Raw genomic sequence first — 20,581 nt, 5'->3', positions numbered from 1 at the left:
AAAATAACATTTTTTACATACTTGCAGAAGTATGTTTCATATTCTACAAAATACAGTATGACATCATACATCCTGTAAATGTTATTTATGCAAATGAACAAAAGAAGCACCGATGTTACCACCTTGAATCAATTACACTGCTGCAATTACAACTACACTGATGCTTCAAATTAGGACAGTAAAAAATGATGCTGCTTCTCTAGCAATACCAAAATGACTGTATGTGATGTAGACACCTCTGGGTTCATTTCTGTCCTCTGAGTTTATGTGAGTATGCTCTGTGAGAAAGCACAGTGGCACAAAGAACACAAAGGATGTTAATTGCACCTCTTTTTGAACAACCTTGTCAGGGAAGGAGAGGGTTCATCTCATTTCTCCTGTATTTTCTCACTATCATGGGGTGAAGGCAGCAACCCAGTGATTAAAAGATTTGTCCATTCAAAAACCACATGGGAACCCTTCCGGAGGTTTTCCTCCATGGTTTTATGGCTGTGACAACACAACAGCATGCAGTGCTGGTAAAAGACACCTGCAATTGCTCTTAATGTGCCAGTTTCAGTAGCAGCAGCAGAGTAGCCTCACCTCTGTACAGCATTCAAGTAGACTGGGAATGTTTAATATTATGCCTAATCTTTACCATTACCAAATTTTTGTATGGTCTTGCAATTTAGGAATCACAAGATGCCACTTGTGAATCAGGAATTGAAATAGGAATTTATTGCCCAGCTGCTCTCTGAGACTTTAGAGTTTATTTCAGTATCATGCCAAATCTTTAACTGAGATGCTTATAGAAAGGCAGGCTTGAATGTGACCTAGAAAAAAAAAAGGTGTGCTACTAAAGTGCTCTGACAATATATTTTTGAAAAAACAACAACAACAAAAAGGTTTTTGCTAAAACGTGGTTTTTTTGGTTTTTTTTGCCTCCTGAAAAAAACACCAGCTCTACACAGGAAATGTAAATTACTGTTTTGTCCACTGGCACTTATTAAGTAATACAAAATCCAGAAAATGTGTTTTAGTTAAATCCTCAATCAGGGATGGGCTAGGTTCTCAAAGCAAGGGGCTTTACATTTAAAACCTACCTGTTTCCCTTTCCTTCAGTGCCCCATCTCTTCTAAGTGATGGTTTAACTGTTCTGCATTCATAACAAGATTTTTCCTTAAAAAGTCACCTTATAAGCCGTTTATGTCTCCAGAATTTTTTTTCCAGTAAACGTTTTCTTTCTTTGTAGTATTTGTGAACCAGCTATATTTCTTAATCTTCATAAATGCCATGACTTAATTACTTTTACTGCCTTAATCAGCTGGCAAGCTAGGTCTTTATTTTGAAGCTAAAGTGCTCCCTCTCCTGCTCATTTTTTGAGATGCAGTTTTTATATATTAACAAAGCTGAAAATATTACGACACATTCTTTGAAAATCAACCTAAACATTCAAACCATATAGCCTCCTTCTAAACTGAAAAATGCACAGCTAAAATGTATAAATTAATACAATAAATTTAAACGTATCTTTGCAAGAGATTCTTCTGCCATCACTTACAAGGACAACTGTACTCCTAGCATCCTTAAATTTAGTTGCACACCATTTACAGCTTTAAAAATAAAACACATAATTACCTGCCTCCACTGCTTACGGCCTCTCCACCTCTCTGATACGTTACTGAAAGTTAAAGAAAAAATAAGGAAATAATTTAAAATAATAAAAGACTCTTTAAATAGCAGTATTACATTTGCCTGTTACATTTTAGCTTAATCAATAAACGTGCATTGCTTATGCATTAATAATCCAGTCTCATTCTGCAAGCTATTCCTTCAAATGGAAGTTTATACATAATACTTGTGTTGCTCAATAACTGTTAGTCTTAGCTCCAACAAAGTTCTACATTTCAGTTCTGTCCTGAAACATACAAACACACGTATTGCTTAAGAAAGCAGGAAGCCATATATCAGGTTGAACTTATCCCTAACATAACTCTACTGACTTCTGTGGAGTCACTCTGTGGAAGAATTTAGGTCATATATTTACTTCATGAATAGCTAGATGTTAAAGCTTTGCTTTACCTTATTATTTTGGTAAGATTAAAGAGGAATCATGATTCTGTAACAGACCTTAATCCAATGTAAACAATGGCTCCTTACAGCTGCAATTACTGCAAAAACACATACTCTTTCTGAATATTACTGCACTATACTCATGGAATAAGCACACTCTAAAAGCCCACAGAAGCTTCACATTTTATAACATTTTACAATCGGATTTATTAATGAGACTTTTTTATCTAAAATTTAAATGTGTAAATCTTGGTAGAAAATGTCTGGCAGAAACATTACTTCCTAAATTAGAAGGAAGAGTTTTGCTAGCATTTCAGAAGCATTACACATTAACAAAGTGGATGTCCACGTTCACTTATTTGTTGACATGGATTGCACATCCTTCACAGGAAGCATGGTTGAAAAAATAGTTTTTAGGATACAAACATCCAAGAAGAAACAGTGTTATAAGTTCTGCAGGTTTGCATTGGGTTTGGCAAAGGATTAAGGAGATTGCCTCCCTGCAAATGCTGATGGATTCTACATTTTCCAACTAAAAATGTGCTGAAAAAAAGCAGCCAAATTCTGCTCCTTAGAAGAACTCCAAACTGGGAGTCTGCAAGAAAGAGATAAATGCTAGCAGTGATTACAATAACAGGATTAAAATGTAGGATGCATTGCTACAGGTAAGTCTTTTAGTATGGGTAATGGTAAAGAAGAGGGTCTGGTTTCACTTAAAGTCAATTAAACTTATGACTGGGATCCTGGATTGAACAAGGTAGTGTTGTTTTTTTTTTTTCCTTTAAATATTTTACATTGTGTTTTTTCCAATTTCTTCTTTAAAAATATCAGTGCTGTTTATTTTGCAGCTCATGGAGTCCTGACTGAGAAAATATATGTTAGCAAACATACCAACTTCTGCAGAATTTCAGCAGTGTGCCACAACTGTGATTGCAAAAGAAGCCCTCTGTTAAGCAAATTAAAGTAACAGCAAAATAGTAATAGCTTGAATTAGTCTCCACGGTGGATCTCAAAGGACTTCAGAAACATTAAGGGCCATTCTGACTCATGCCTAACAGTAATCTACTCCACTGAACACAATAGGATGACTTCTGAAACAAGACACTATTCAATGTGATTAAAAGCATGTGGATAAGAATCTATCCCATTATGATTAGGCCCATGTGGATGAACACAGACAGACATAAGATTGCTTTATCTGCAGCCCAACTTGGAAGGATAAAACTCAGCTGCTTCCCAGAGGCCAAATTAGTACAGTGCTGATTTGGAGCTAATATGCCTGGAAGTCTGTAAAGGAGGTGGCAGGTGTTTTTTTACCCTACCTGGATATACATGACCTCCAAGTCTCACAGACCTCTTGTGAAAATAAGGGATTTAGAACAAAAGAGGAAGAAACAACCTGTCTGTTCACTCAAGTTGCAGCTAAAAGTAATGCACGCAGTACACTGGTGGGTACTGAATGTGTTGAATTGCATTTAGTGTAGAGTAAGAGGTGCTGAGCTGCAAGACTATGGGACTGACTGAAGGTCAGCTCTACACAATGGAAGGCTCTCAGACTTCAGTGGGCTCAGGTTATGTCCTGTTTTGCAAATTTCTGAGCAAAAAGAAATGGAAGAAGATTTTAAACCTACCCCAAACTTGAAATGCACCTCTGTTTATGTAGAACAGGATGATTACTTTAAAATTAATAGCACAAAAACTTTTTTAAGGCAGCAAGCAGAGAAATCTAACTCCTATAACACTTTAATTTCCTGTGTCTTCCAAAGCAGACAACTCCTAGGACACTGGTTTAATGCAGATTCAGACGAAAGAACAGAAGGAAATGTTTCACTAACTATAATCCCACTGAATCCTTTTCAAGCCAGCCTCTGGGCTCTGCTAAGTCACTCTTCTTCCACCAGAAGCACCTTTTGCATGGCTAGATGCAGGAGGCCACCTTACTCCATTGCAATGCAAGAAGAAGCGAGCCCAGGTTGCACAAACTAATGGGACTGTGCTACAAAATGGTGTGCTTGCATCAAATGGCATGCTACACAAGGGTACACACATATGGAAAAGTGTCAGCTACAAAGCAAATACGCACTATTTAGAGAAGAAAATAGTGAGACTTGTCATGAACAAAATTTTTAAAAAACCTTCAGAACAGCTGGGCTGGTTATGTCAGAAAAAGAGAAACAGTACCACAAACACATGCTAAAGTAACAAAGAAGGGGGGAAAAGTGCAAATATATACCTGTTGGTGTGAAGGTAAAAGACGGGACTGAAAAATCAAAACAAAATACAAACTGGTTATTAAGCTGAAGAGAGAAAGGGAAACATACCACATTAGTATAAATCTAGCAGACAGCTGAACATAAAACAAATGTATATAACTAATTCAGTAGTTCAGGTACATTGATAGAGAAATAAAATTAAATCTGCAATTCAGAAAGAAGCTTGTCTCTGCAGGTAGTATTCTGAAAAAAAAAAAAGCTTTATATTCTCTTATGCTCATGAGGAGACAAAAGCTTAGCCTTTCAAATACCCCTCAGTTTGGTATTTTAAGTTCTTCTGAAAATCCTAGTACAAACAAAACCCCCACACTGTTAATCATTTTAGAATGCAGAATGACAAATTCCTTAACAAAGCCTTATCAAGGTCTTATTGAATCTTATCTGCAGTTCACTAAGTAAATGCTCATTGCACTGAACTAACAGGCACACTTAAGTGTTCAGTAAGGAAATAATAATATAAAGAAACAAGGAGAACTGCTGTTTTACTGTTTCTGAATCAAGAATGGCACCAACTCTCACTGTAATAAAGGCACTAAAATCTACTGCAGCAATTATTTTTTGCTTTCATAGAGGAGACTGTTAAATAGTTGTTACCTATTTTTCTTCAATAATCACAAAAAAAAAGGCAAAATATCTCTCTAGCTGTAACACCTTTCTACCTTTCAACCTTTGGCTTTAAGAGGGAAAGGTTAACAATGGAACAATGACATTGCTTGACAATCTTCACTCTCACAGCTACTATAAATCCTCTTTGGATCAATAGGTTCTCTAATCCAAACACAGAGCACCAGCATCTGCTCTTCCTATTAGCACATGCTCCCCCTCCTGTTGACAAAACAGTACAGTTTTTCTAACACTGATGGGCAGAAAAAAGCTAGCATTGCCCTTTTCTATATAATGACAAGAAAGAGAAGTGTAAGAGAAATAATAAAATATTCACTAAAAGCAGCCTTGAAGACAGAATTTGACCAGCAAACCTGTCACAGAAAGAAAAGGTTCTGGCTAAGAGAACAAATGCTTAATCTAATTTTTACAATAACTGGTGTTCGGGGGAGTCCGGAGTGTCTTTGTTGTAATTTAGGATATAGTTTTTTCCCCTCTTTTACCAAGCCAATTTATATCCAGGGATATGACACTATGCAAAAAAGAAAAACCTCAGCATATTTGCCCATTTTAGGCTGCATCTGTAGCACAGCTCTTTATCTTGGGAATCCCATTGTATTTTTTTTGAGATAGGTCTTTTCACAGAGTCAAGTTTAATTTAGCTGCATTCAAAAATACAGAACCATGGAAACAAGCTTTCATTAAAATAGAACATGCATTTAAACCAGAGGTATTCAAAAGAGAATCAAGTGTCTCAAAATTAATTTGCAATCACAAGGACAAGAAAAAAAATAATCTTAAACTACTGTCTCATTGCTCTCCTGTGAGCTAAGTACTAAACCTAGTTTAGTTACTTAAGGAACTGAGGAACAGATGAACAGAGGTTCAACTAAAGTAAATCTTCATTGCTGCCACATGAAAGAACAACTTAATTCTCAGTGCTTCTATTAGTAAACTCTTCTGAGTGTGTAAGAGTGCTAGTACAGTATGTATGTGTGGAAGTAGTGAGGTATTTTAACAGATTTCAGGACTGTAGCTAAACACAAAAATATATAAATAAATGCAAGTCTGAAAAAAGTTTGGACTTGCTGTGATGACTTGATGTACTGCAGAGTGGCAAAGTACTATATTTCACTAAAGATGCCTTTTTTTTCATTGAAGAATACTTTATAGTAGAGACACAGACCCTACTTTTCTGTGTATTTTCATTAAAATTCCCACAAAATTACATAAAAGAAAATACTGAAAACACAGCTGTTGTGAACAATAGCTGATGTCACTAAAATAACCATTTTTAAGGACAAATTTTATGTCTTTTGGTTAATCATAGGTACTGCTGAAAGCACAGTGACGTTAGTTTGATAGAAGTGTAGAAAGGCAGTATGGCAGCATGCTATTAGTAAAACAAAACAGGGCAGGCCAATGCAGCAGTATGTCAGGGTCTGTTTTATCTAAGAAATCCTAGGAGAACAAAATCAAAGGTGAAATTAATCCCTAATTTCTGATACAACCACTGTGCCTGAAGTCTACCGTAAGCATTGACACTTTAATAGCATGGAGGACACATAAATGCTCTAGAACTGCTTCTGTGTTTCCACTCACTCAGTTGCTATTTTTAGCACCACTTCCTATCCCACAACCACACTGCTACTGTTTAAAAACATCTGTGTTATATTTGCCTGTCTGTTTTGCCCATCACACATTCGTTCTTGAAGTGACTAAAGAACTTAAATCTCATGACATCTTTCATACATTACGATGTGCACATCTTTGAAGCTCAGGTCTATCTTTTGATTGGTAAATATAGAACAATCTCCCTATATTCCTTGAAAAGCAAGATCTCCCAGCTTCTGATTCATATCAGAATTTAATGATTCTCAGTCTCTGAGTGCCTATGAGGTACTGCTTTTTGATGTAATGAAATGTATCTTACTGAATTCAGTTTCAACATCACAGCTTAATCAAAAGATTATTAAATCAAGAGAAATCAAGTTTTTACTCCAGAAGATCTTTCAAGTAGAGATTCTAGTTTTGTTTGTCACACAGTATATTATAAAGCCCTGCTTGCCACTGACAAGCTGACATAAGAGGTCTCAACAACATTAAAATGAAGAGTGCTTTAAGTTAGTCCCACTGCTGCTATTCTAACCAAATGCAGATACAAGATGTGATAGGCCCAGAATTTTATCCCAAAGAAGGGTCTCACAATAGCATTTATGAAAGAGTCTCAGAAAGTATTACTGACCGTTGCACTTCTGCAAACAGCCACTTCCCCACATTCCTCTGGAACACAAGGAAACTCAAGTACACACCCCAAAAGCGTTACTGTAATGTACACCACTGTTAGTATTCTTAGCAGCAAGCAAAAGACCAAACAGGAGGCACAATGAACTACCATCCACTTGGTTCCTTTCCAGAGGGTACAGTGTCAGGTAGCAAGGGCATATTGGAAGCTCCTAGCCTTAAAACTATCTCTACATTTCTCATTTGTAGGAGTTTCTTTATGAAAAGCTAGTCTAGGTATTTTGCTAAAGGCTTATGCTTTAAAGCCTGGTTTAACACATTATGTAAATATTGCTGCTTTCTGCATTGGCTCCTGAACCACACTTCCTGAAAATACTGAAGTAATTTGGTAATTCCTGCATCGAGCCTTAGAAGAACAAGAGACTGATGATGAAGTAAATAGCCAGTAAACAGTCATTCACTAGCCACTGGAATGAAATATATAATACAGCACCTTTTCTGATACCAGCATAAGTACTAGTGAGTCCATTTCTCTTCTTCCTGTGGCGGTATAACCAGATGCTGAAGACCATAAGGATAATCCAACAGGCTGCACCAATTCCAGCAATAAAGGCAGGCTGCTTTACTACATCAGAAATCTGCTGGGCTAAACTGACTTGATCTTCTGAAGACACAGGGTTTCCATGAGAATCTGAAAAAAAGACACCCAAAATAGCCAATTAATTTGAATGAACAACTGTAAAAGGCAGCACAAATAGAACTGACAGTTTTTCAAGGTAAAATTCTTAAGACTGCTCTTCTGAATCTCTTTATACAGGTCTAGATAGAAACAGTTTGTTTTCCATATAAGACAGGTACTTTCAACTTCACTGACCTTTGTTTGTTTACAAAAATCACTTTATCAGGCCCCTAGGCATATAAATAGCAAGTCAGGCTCATAAATTTCAAAGCTGCTATTTTTTAAAATAGGTAGGAATGATGTACCACTGAATTGAGAGCTTTTAGCAAAGCAACACCAGCCTCAGAAAATTATTCAGTAAAGAAACAGTAAAGAACACAGCAAGTAAAAGAAACCTCAAGTATGAAACCTGTAGTCCGCTCTTTGAGCTCTGCAAATAGGTGGAAATCAGCTACCCAAACATCCACTCTCATAACCGAAAATCACAGAATTACAAATTCAAAGTACATTCACATGAGATTGATATTGAGAGATACACTTCCATTTAGCAGTTCCTCATAGATGACTTAAATCTTGCATTACACAACCTAACACACTCCTTGCAGTATCTCACTTTGAGCTCAACTGAAAAAGAATGATTATTCAAAAGTATGTAAAGAAGTACAAATAACCAATCCTGCCCTCTTGATGTGCATGAAAAAGCCAAAGGATAACTAAAAAAGGAGTTATGAATTGTAAAAATAGTTAAGCAGTCTCATTATTACTGAACAATCAGTCCTTTTCAAAAACAGTTTATCCTTAAATATCCCAGATCAAAATAAAACAAATGTCTTTTTCCACACACTTTTTTTTTTTTTTTTTTTATAGAGAAAGCACCTGCATAAATCAATCTTTTCTGCTCTTTCTGTATTGAACTTTTGCAAGAATCTTCTAGAAACAGCAGTAAGAAAATTCAGCCAGTGACCAGTTCTTTCTAACTGAAATGAAGCAACTCAAAGTCAAATACTGCCTTCCTGGTTTTTTATCACTACAGTGAGAGTGTACTGGAAATATCATTACTGCACAGGATGAGGGCAAGAATTTGAAACCTTTACTCAGGGTGGATATTGCTTTACACATTCCACAGTTTAGTCTTTGAAATACCCATTTTTACTCTTCTGTAAATCCAACAGTTAGTTGCTTTTTACTATGAGTAATGACATAAGATTCAGAATGAGAGATTAATGTTTTAAGACGAAAGGCACTGTTATTAATTATATTAATATAAACTACATAATAAATGAAAATGTATTTACTTAAAAACCAATAACTTTTCATTACAGGCTAAGCCGTGAAGATACATATTTTTTTAAATTATGACATGTCTTGCATTATTCCAAAATAAGCCTAAAAAAGCCATAAGAAACTGCAACGGAATCACAACAAATCATACAATTAACAAAATTCCCCTGGAAAAGGATACCTTTTTGAATGGGAAGTGGTTAAATTGATAGCAGCTGCTTCCAGTGAAGAATCCCAGATTTCATTTTTCTCAACATCAAGGTCAAATACCTATTTTGCTGAGGAATCACCACTGGCTTTGACTGCTACCTTATTGGAAATTTTATTCCATCTTTCAGGTCCCTTTATCTTCTGTGATCTTAAGTGCACTGCCTAGTCTGAAAGTTCACCAGGCAGTCTCATTCTTTTCTTACTAATACACTCTTTGTGTCTGCTGGGTTTATAGATTTCATGCCTATTTGTGCAAGGTTAAGATGGGTTGCTTCAGATTTTATGGAGACAGCCAAGTGAAGTTCCACAGAAGTGGCCAGATGGGCTTAAACGTATAAAGTATACTGTGACCAATGAATTAAATCTGTTACTCTCTATCTCATCTTCTGTCTCCTTGCAGCTGAGGCCATATTAAAATATGAAAACTTGCATCATCAGTCTCTTTTCAAAATAAGTAAGACTACTATTTCTATAATTTTAAATGGTTATGTTACCTTGCACATCTTAATGGAAGAGAACAAAAGATTTTTAGAGGCCCTAGGGTCCCAATACATGCTTTATCTCTATACTTTAAATATATATATATATAAATCTGGGGGTGGAGAACCACACGCACTCGAAAGCCAATGAAGAAAGTTTTTTGAACTTGAATTGAGCCTTACAGAAGGATTGCACTTTTATATATAGAAACATTTTGCATTGCTCATTTAATGCATGTCTGTGGATTACAAAATAGTGAGGAATCTCTTTGAACATTTATTGTTCTGATTTTTAATTAAGATTCATTTCATGGTATTATTTTGCTACCCATTGCAAGAATAAGAATAGCATATGAATATATCTGCTTTTAAGAAACTAGGCTTATGGCACGTTGCACACTGGAAGACTGTTAGAGTCACTACATTTAATTAGCTGGTATATATTTACACACACAGTGAAGAAAAGATTGCGTATATGTTCCTACACAGTCATTTAAACAAAATCGTAGAAAAGATGGAAGGTCTTTCCAGATGCCACATTTGACCCATGACCTGCTCCTCTTATAATTAAAAAATAGAGAGTAAACTAAATATGAAGCAAAGAGAAAAAAATCTAGTGAACCCCTAATTACTAAAAATTTCCAGGAACAATATCTTAGAAGCCTTTTTTTGAGAAGGGCATCTTCCCTCTCTGTATGTAATAGTCTCGTGAGATCCTGAATGATCAGTTAGGAAAACTGCTCTTGAACTAAAAAAGTACTTTTTCTTCATCCCAGGAAATTTCTGGAAGCTTTGACTGAGATATAAACGGTTCATAATCAACATTCCTGTTCCTGCTTGCACTCCACGGGAAGATGTGCCAAAATAATAAGTGAACATAAACATTCTGCAGCAAAGAGCATCTTGCTGCCAAAGAAGCAGCCGCAGCATTTAATGTACTTGAAAATGCCTCAGAGTTGTTGGAGCAGGCTGATCTTACAACTCCCTGAAACCAGCATATTATCACAGTGACTCATCCCTTCTACCCAAAGATAAGAGCCTTCTTTTTAATCACAGATAGTGTTGCTATGGCTGTCACTCACAGACTACGTGATCTGACTGTCTTGAAGCTCCAAGTTTCAAACTTCAAGGAAAATTCATTAGAATTTACATTAAGAAGAACTGGGATCTCTAAATCTTAAACGTGAAATATTATTAATAATAATAATGTAAAACTAATGTCTGAGTGAAATGTTAAAATATTAACATACAATTAAGATTGGAATGCCAAAGATTAAAAAAAGACATAAAATTCCAGATTCACAGGTGTTCAAGAAACCTTAACTTTGCCCTTTATGTGTACAACCTATGGGATGGTACTTCTCCACAGGCCTGTCTCATTTAGCATGCAAAATTACAAACAGTAAGTAAGAACTTTTGTTGATAGCTAATTCTGGCAATTCAAAGCTTGTAAACCACCTAGAATCTGAAACATATTGTCTGAGCACTTCCTCAAATATATGTGCATGATGCAATATGAAAATGATTTAGTAAAACATTACGAGGTTAAGAATATGCTGTTTTGTCTCCTTGCTAATTACATACATTTCCAAAACTGAAAAAAAATCAGTTTTGCATGTCAACCTTATACAGTTTGAGGAGACAGCAATGAACTGGCTCTGAAGTTCTTGCTGTGAGGGCAAAAAAAGGTAATATTTTTTTCCAGTCGTTTGCAGGCCACAAGACAAAAATATCAACAAAAAACCCCTGTACAATTATCACAGTAAAAGTACTTGAAGGACTGACAGAATAAAATCCCTGAAGGCATGCTAGCTAGTTCACAAATCACATCTCCTAAATTAAGCAATTAGAACAAGAAAGATTCAATGAGACTTTCCAGTGTTTTGTACACTTGAGACATCCACTGGTTGAATAATGCACTCAATGTTTATAATAATCGTGTAGACATCTCTTAACAAATAACTGCACACCACAGATCCATACAAATAATGTGTTAATTGCAGTTGTGGGGCTTCTCAGAGCTGATACCCTGAACAATGTATGTTGCATTATGTTCCAATTTCACTACTATTTGTCAACAAGCATAGATAATACTGCTGAGCTAGTATCACATCATTGTACAAAAGTTAGGCTAGAGATCAGAAAAAAAAAAAAAAAAAAAAAAAAGATTGTGATAGATCTCACCTTTATGTATGGAGCAGTTTTGTAACCAATACCCTAAAGTTACATGTTGTGACAAGAAAAAATGTTTTATCAAAATTCTGTGATTTTTTTCTCCACAGCACAGTATTATAAACGTAATACAGTGAGCTGTGCTCAGCTCTCATGAAATACAATTTTTTTTTTTACTTAACACACTAGAGCTTTTGCAGTCTTTCTTTATGTAAAATACCAACTTTTCTTTCAGAACAAACAAGTGGTTTTTCAGCCCCTGGAATTCCACAGAAAGATTGAAAAAGTAATTAAAAAAAATCAAGAGCAAAATTCAGAAGCCCCAAGGAAAGTGTTTTAAGAACACAGGTGGTTTTTTGGTTGATCTGATTTTAAACACTGAAAGATTATTTTGGAATAGTAAGTAAGTATATGGTTGGCTTGTCTCTGGTGGCATGGAATGTCTGGGGTACTGCAGCTCAGTGAGCTGCTTCATGTCAGGTGTGACATGGACAATGAAAGAGCTTTGAGCTTACAATTTGTGTCTGTCTTGTAACAGGTTAAGTGTGTGCAGAAGGTCAGTTATCACAGCTCAGCTGATGCATGGGACTCCAACTGCACGCCTCAGCTCTCAGAGCTCCATTTCTCCTTGTCCATTTCCCCTCTTGTTCTGGAAGGCGGCCTCTGAAAGGTGAAGCTTCCTCCTGTCACTCACCTGGCTGAAACTCTGCCCAGGCATTTCTTAGAGTCACAAACCTGGGAACACCCTGAACAGCACGCAGTCTCAAATATGAGCAGCAGGCTACACTGGGGAAAAAACCCTCTTCTTTGGATGCTCCAGAGCCAGCCACAACCTCATCTCACATTTTTTTAAGAAAAACACAGGAGGACAGACATTTTAAGGAGAAGTATTTCAATGAAAAAGATTGTAAAAAAAAATAAATAAAAAAGTAAATTAATATCTAAATCATGTAGTAAATCCTGTTTTCACACACAGAATTCTTATTCAGCTTAACAAAAAAAAAAAAAAAAGGATTGTGTTAATTCAGATAAGGAAAAGATTTCCTGAAGCACTAATTGGGTAGAAACTTGAAGTTGTCAGTGGCAAACATGCAGCTCCTAGAAAATGTACCTACAGGGAGTAAGGACTCTTTCAAACCGTCTAAAAGGCATCCTCAGTCCTCTTTCCTCCCTCTCCCTGGCCTCCCTTCCTTCTCTCTGTAACTATGTAATTTATTGCTGGTGAAAAGTGCCAATTGATGACATCAACAAATTAATTTTCTTTCTTCAGAAGAGCTACCAGAAAACTCCAGTGTCTGCTCCACCCCCACGCTGGGAGCATATCCAAGAACTAAGAATGTGATTCCGTATGGGGGCTGTAGGGTAACTTACATCACAGGGAAGAGTTAGTTAAACTGGAGCCATTCATCTGCCTTGATGATTTTAAGTTAATCTGTGCTACTCAAAGGTACTTGTCTTCAATTTTAGTACTACTTTTCAGCAGCCTCCTGCGGTTGCCAAAAAGACCGCAGCACTGTCTAGGTACTTCCTTGTGCTGTTTCAAGTGGCATGGATATCCATGAGGCTTCTGTCTTCAGGTCTTTGCCATGTAACAACCAAATTATGCGAGTTTTACTACAGTATATGAAGATTTGGTCATGCCACTTAATTAGAAGCAAGCAGTACAAACTATGAAAGCAAACCCCGGCCTCAAGGTAATACCTGGATTCTACCAACTTACATATTGGAACACTTTCTGGTGTATGTGATTGCTCCATGCTTTCTAAAAGTGTCTGTAAAAGCCAGGAACCCACAAGCAGACAAAAATCTTACCCTGGCAGAGCATAATTTATTTCTTTTTCCACTTACCAAAACCCCAAAGTGATTAAGTTCCATTATAAACTTCACCTTCATTTAGCATTTGCTTATCAACAGAAAAAACAAACAAACAAACAACAACAACAAAAAAACTAGTTATAAAGTCTTTGGTTGTGACTATTGAGGTTACTCCATTATTTTACACTCATAAGGCTTGCTAATTAAAAATTTTAAAAATCTAGCAAACCTGACCTTGACTTAAAAGCTGGCTGTAGGAAAGAACAATCCAAAAAATAACTATGGGGTTTGCACATATTAATGGACTATAATATAAACTGTGTATTTTTGTTGTAAAATCTCTATTAATGTAATTGGGAATCATATTATTGTTTAAGTTAAATAAGCTAAAGATGACCTTCATTTTAATAGCCAAGGAAAGGTACATGTAATTTGCCAGGGAATATATTAGTTGTTTGATCTTGTTTTCACATGCAGTAATGATAGTTCTTTAAACAACAAGGAAGATCTACTAATGATACAGAGACAGACAGGACTTAAACTCAAAAGCAATATGCTGAGTTTGCTTTCATAATTATATACTGTAATGATAAGATATTTTGATATAGACACACTGGTAAAACAGCTTGTGACTATATGCACCTAAAGGCACTTTATATAAATAAGATACATTTCTCCCACATACATCCAGGAGCAATGCCCTTGATCTGCACTTATGGCAGAGAAATGCTTGGTGTAAACAAAATTAGAAGGTCAAGATTATTGTAAATCATATGCGTGAGCTCTTTTTCCTGTACTTGGGTTATTTACTAGCTTTCTTATAGAGTTAATGTTTATTATGCCTAATTTTAGCTTGCTCTTGGGTTTTGCTTCAATAAAGAAAGATAAAATCTGATCAAGACAAATTACAACCATAAACTAAAGTGAACCAACACTCGGTGATTCATACTCCCCTACATGTTTCAATGTACCAGTCTTAACACTTTGGAAATCAATAACCAAAAAACACTGCTGAATTGGGAGATCAAATACAAAACAACAAAACAAAACAAAAAAGAGGTGTTGTTATAATCCCATTTTTAGAATGCAGTTCTAAGGCAAGTTTAAAACCAGAAATGCCAAATCCTGCTATCCCAGAGATCAAGTAACACTATCTATTTCACTTGTCTTGAAAGTATTTCTGCTGCCATAAAAGACAAGAGCAAGCAAACAAAAATCACTGAAACCAGTAGATAGGATTACCAGCAGGCTTACCTAATTGGATAAACTGAGGATCGCTTTTCACTCCAGGTCCAGCTCCAGTACTTGCTGCCACTTCCACGCTGTATCGAATACCAGGAACTAGGGAGGGGATGACTACAGAAAAGGTGGAACCATCTACTGTCTTGTTTATATGGTATCTACTTTCATTGCCAAGACACCAAACCTGCAAAGAATTAAGTGTGTGTTACGCATAAACATTCAAAATTTAACACCGAAGGATAAACAGACAGGAGGATGATGCATTCCCTTCTGCTGAAGAAATTTAGACTTGGTCACTACTCTAACATCTACAGTCATGGATTGCTGTCCTAGGCACTGTATGAATACCGAAAAGATAATTCTTGCTCCAAAGAACAGCTCCAACTACTAAAATTATTGATGGGTTTACTGTGATTAATCTACAGCTCAACCAGTGACATCAGTGCTAATAAAACTAAAAGCATTAGTAATGTCCAACAAATAAAGGAAGCCCCGTAGCCAAGAATCATTCACATAAACAAGAAAGTAAGAGCATTCAGTTAAATGAATTTGCAATTCTCTTGATCAGGAATCATTCATCAAGCAAGGCTTTCTTCACTCAGGAGCAAGGGCAAATCTTTCATCACATGATGTCACAAAAGAACTGGTATCATTTTTTAAAGAATGGCAGCAAGATGCAAGGACTGAGAAGTATGCCATCTTCTGTTTAGAGACAACAGCATGATACCAGATCTCATTTTTTGTTTGAGATCAGGACACAGGCCTACCAACTGCAATTCACCACTTTATAAATTACATCAGTGATGTTAAGTGATTGGTAGAAACAATATGATATTTTAATCTTTTTAGGCCTGCACTGTTGACATGGCAAATGCTTTTAAGGTTATGATTGAACTTCCAACTGCTATTAAAGATGAAGTAGCAGCTAATCTAGATCTCCTAAAAAATGTATGAAGCTGTATAGATTTCCTTTTTATTCCCTTTCCACAAATGTAGCGCTCTACAAGGAATATTTATCCAGAAAGTTAAATTAGTAAAATTCATTAATCTATCTGTAGAGAAGCAAACTTTCCTGAGAACAGCAGCATTTCTGAATCTGTGCTGACTAAACACAGCAGGTAAGGTCTTGCTTTTGACATACGGAGCTCCTGGAAGATTTACTACTCAGGCAGCTGCTCTTAATCTCTTGTGCAATTCTACTACTGTGGAGACTTCCAGGTAAATGAGCTAGAGATTCACATATACAACAATTGCTAGGGCTCCTTCTGTAAAGTCTTTTCTGCCTGGACACTGGAAATTTTATTTCACCTTCAGGACATTGTATGGCTCTTTTCCTTCCATAGATGCCGAAGCTTGAAACAAGGCTAGTGGGACACTGCGAGGATCTGAAATGTATTTTAACCTTTGAAATAGAATCCCAACACAGTATATACATAAATGCTGAGGCAGAACATGTCAGGCACACAAGAGAAGAGAATCTCCTTTTAAAATTCTGATAATAAGACTGTTTCAAGTTAGTAGTAGTATAACTATAATTAATATTAGTAATATTGCTCTTAAATACCAAAGGATGGTCCATGAAAACATTCATATGTAAATAAGAATACATTAAAGTGAGGAACAAAACATTTAAGATGACATTTTGACATGTCATTTTCACTGTAATTGTTACTGCCACCTTGTATATGGTGTATGTGCAAACAATAAAAACAATTTATTATGTACTTGTAACTGTGAACTACAAATTCATAAAAATGTTTTGGAGAAATTCACAAAACAAGAATGTTAGGTTAAACAAACAGGAGGTTGTTCAGCACTTGCCATACTTTATTTGATTGTATACCAGAACAGGTAAATGAAAAGGAGTTTTTAGAATGCTATCAAGGAAGGAGGCATTCACATTATTATAGACATATAGGTGAAGAGAGAATTAGTATAAGAACAGAATTTCTACCTTCATGCTAGGGAAGGAGGTAATGACGTGATGTGATTTGAATTTCTGGCTTTTTGTGTGTGCTACTGACACTTCTTCAATTAAGATGGCATCCTACTTACTATTTACTTTATTCTTTAATTACATTAGCTACACTCTTGCCTTAGACCTAAGTTGAGAAAACAAAGAATTCCCCCACATATGTGTACCATTTTTTCTGGGAGAAAACGTAGGAGATAGAAAAACAAAGAGCAAAGAAAAATGAGAAGATTTTACAAGACTTTGGTTTTGTCTTGATATTAGTTCTTCATCTTACATAATCGCTTCTGCATTTTTTAGGTTTTAGACAAAAAGATTAATTACATATAGCAATTTAAATAGCAATTACACATATAGTCATTGTGTCTGTTTTGTGTCAATGGTGAAAAGCACAAACAGCAATAATGGCACCTACACAAAAAATGTATCTGTGAAGCATGCCAGTGTGCCATCTACTGCTGCACAAGCACTACAAGACATTTGCTCCTGCACCCGATAGCCTATTACATCTGAATGCTAGAAGGTATGTCAGGTACTATATCCATCGGGAAATGTGAATTTCCTGACTTTTATTGTTTTGTCCTTACAAACCTAACATTCCTCTAATGCAGTTTCTGGATGAAAATAATTCCATCTCTTCAGCTCACGCTCTGTCTTTAAAAAAATAACTTTGCAAATATATTTTTTTACAATTACTTTATATATCTGAAAGTAAGCCACAAACTGATTTTTTTACCAGCTGACCAGGTTCTGAAAGGCATTTTATTATTCTAAATTGACCATGAAGCTTAGTGATCTCTTCTCTTTCCCTTTTCTATTGATGAAATATAAAAAGCAGAATGGGTTTTGATAGCTAGAAATACATGTCTATAGCACAGTGTTTTAACCTGGAAAAAAAAGCCAAGGCATTATAATTTAGAAATTTTTCTATGTGATATGTATTTGCAGGCACTGAAACAAAAGATCCTTCCTCTTGGTGGCTATAACGCTTACATGATATCCAGAACTAGACATTTTAAATGTCTGTAGCTTGCTTAAAAAAAAAAAAAAAAAAAAAAAAAAAAGCTTACTTTGCTATGTAAATTATTGCAAAGCAGTTTGAACCAAAAATAAATACAGTGTGTGTTGCTAAATGAACATCTAATAACAAGCACTTGATAATGTACTTACATTTTGTGAAATAGCTTAATGAGAGCCGTGTTTGTGTGAAAGAAAAGAAAAATTTATATAAAAATATATTTATTATTATAAAATCACATTATTTACCTGAGAGTTTTCCATTTTTTTTAACTACCCAGTTAAGCATAATTTACTCCGATCTTAACACTGTTAATTATTATCCCTGAGCTTTTCAACTCATTAAGCCTGTTTATATTTATTACCTCCTCCAATGTTTTTGAGTCACAAAATGGTCCTCAAACAGGTATGGTTTCCTCTCTACTTGTGTGTGCATTTCTCAGTTTTTAATGAAGGTAAGAAGGTAGTTGTTTTAATTAAGAGTGTTGACCCTTTGCTTTGATTTACGGAGGCTGTTTTAATTGCTTGCTACCATCTAGAGAGAATTACTAAATATGGAGCGGGATTCAAAGTGGTTTTCCACCTCATTTGCTGTGACTAACCACTAGATGGAGCCAGGCATCCACGAACCACCTGACCGTCACTACCTGGCCAATAATCCTGCCACAGGATCAAAGCATGCCACTAGTACCTTGTATTCTTGAACCATCCCGTTCTGGTTGTCCTCGGGGGGTGGCTGCCAGGTGACCACAATTGCCGTCCCGTTCCCATCGTTCTTAGTTACTGAAACACTCTGAGGTGGAGCACTAGGAGCTGTTTGTTTGGAAAGAAAGATTGAACCATTAAGTTCATCACATGCAGAAGTGAGTTTTTTTAAGAGGAAGCTGATTTCTGGGCTACACAAATGCATTATTGTATGCCCCACTGTTCAGTGAGGGCAGTTCTTGCCTGTAAGTTAAATTTACATAGAAGGAAAGTGATGTGGTCCTGCAACCAGGCTCCTGAGTCCTGCTGCAGTCTTGCTGTGCAGGACAAGAAAAGTCACACTCGTCGCCAGACTGTCCAAACTCAAGATATCCATTACCTGAATATTTGTCACAGCACTGAATTTGACATTGGTCGCTAATCATCTAACCCAGGATCAACAGTTTTGAAAAATAGTCTATAAATTGATCCCAGTAGAATGCTAAATCTCAGTTCCTCTAGGGCATAAATAATAATGCACAATACAAAACTTATTAAAATCAGGACAGAATCTGTTAATATGAACACACAATACAATCTAACTTTTAAATTTGAAATAGTCTTTCTAAAAACTGGATGCTTAGCTGATGCTTAAGATGAATGCAGTTAAGCACACCATTTGCACAAATAAACCAGAGCTACATGGCATTTATACTGGGGAGGGAAGAGAGAAGGGAAAGGGTTGCACATCCCAACAGAGGCACTGAAATCCCTATTCAGAGGCACTAGCCATTTTGCATACCCTTTATGCCTGAGCAGCAACAAAAAGAAGGACTTCATGAGCCCTCTCTTCTTAGCACATGTATGAGATGGAAACATACGATTTAGTCCACTGTATCTGTTGCCCTCATTCTTCTTTTCATTTTGTCTTACTGATTGATCCAGATATAAAAGCTTTCTAAAAATGTGGTTTCCATTCCCCCAGCTATAGCGCTTTGATGATTTCTGCAGTGTCTGCTATCTACTCTAGATAGTGATTAGCAAGTGCTTGAATCTGACAGAAGTCACTTGTGACCAGACCATGAACTCAGCAGGGAGGAGTGCACACTGGAGGGAAGATAAAAAGCACATTTCCCATTGTGTGTTGGAGGGGATTTTTGCACATCCCTCTCTCTCTGTCTCTCGCGTGTCGTTCTGAATATTTACTTCTGTGTCACCAAACAATTCACATAATGATCAGCCCAAGACAAGCTCCTCTGCTGCAGATTGCTGTTCTCAAACAGCATGCACTTCAAACAAAATCAAATAATGAACATATCAGAGGAAAGCAGGCCAGACTACTACTTCAAAAAGGAAAGATGAAGAGAGTCTGGCTCCTACTTGCCTTCTTCCAGGGTCTTTGCAAATTTCACTTCGCTATCTGCTCCCTGAAACTCATTAAAAAAAGGGCGGGCCTTGATTTCATAGTTTACACCTTTCTTCAGCTCAGGAATGATAACGCTGTTCTTGGTTGGAGTCCTCACTTCAAAGATTAACCACTCTGACTCTCCATAGGATGCTGGTGTTGGCCGGTACAGAATTTTATATCCTTGAATATACTGGGATTGCTGGTCCACCTGGAAAAACAGCAGAAGACACAACACATCCGTTAACAAATATGCACGAGGAACGAGGTCTGTGATACTATTCACAGTTCTGGGACTACCCATTCATTTTGTTCAAAGTAAACAACACTGCTTAAGTATATAAAGGCTCCTTGCATTACAGCAAATTACAGGCCTGATTCACAAATGCCTTAATCTGTTGGATACTGGTAGAACTGCACTGGTTTCTGCAGATTTATGAAGGCATTAAAGGG

At 36.3% G+C, this 20,581-nt stretch overlaps 1 protein-coding gene across 5 annotated transcripts in view; it reads right to left on the bottom strand.

Annotated features, from left to right (window-relative positions):
* ROBO1 (roundabout guidance receptor 1) overlaps positions 1-20,581 on the bottom strand; it is a 727,411-nt gene that overhangs the window by 33,401 nt on the left and 673,429 nt on the right. For 4 of the 5 annotated variants that reach the window (XM_051640235.1, XM_051640252.1, XM_051640268.1 and 1 more), the window contains 6 exons: positions 20,108-20,339; positions 18,731-18,852; positions 15,063-15,234; positions 7,666-7,863; positions 4,286-4,312; positions 1,618-1,660 (listed from right to left, as the gene is read on the bottom strand). In XM_051640235.1, coding sequence (XP_051496195.1) covers positions 1,618-1,660; positions 4,286-4,312; positions 7,666-7,863; positions 15,063-15,234; positions 18,731-18,852; positions 20,108-20,339 — 794 coding nt within the window. The remainder of the gene's footprint in view (positions 1-1,617; positions 1,661-4,285; positions 4,313-7,665; positions 7,864-15,062; positions 15,235-18,730; positions 18,853-20,107; positions 20,340-20,581) is intronic. The other variant, XM_051640243.1, reaches the window with a different exon arrangement.

The sequence above is a fragment of the Apus apus genome, chromosome 1 (genome assembly GCF_020740795.1).
Source record: "Apus apus isolate bApuApu2 chromosome 1, bApuApu2.pri.cur, whole genome shotgun sequence".
Lineage (NCBI taxonomy): Eukaryota > Metazoa > Chordata > Aves > Apodiformes > Apodidae > Apus > Apus apus.
Note: the sequence above shows the minus strand (reverse complement) of the source record. Positions and strands in the feature narration are given on the sequence as shown.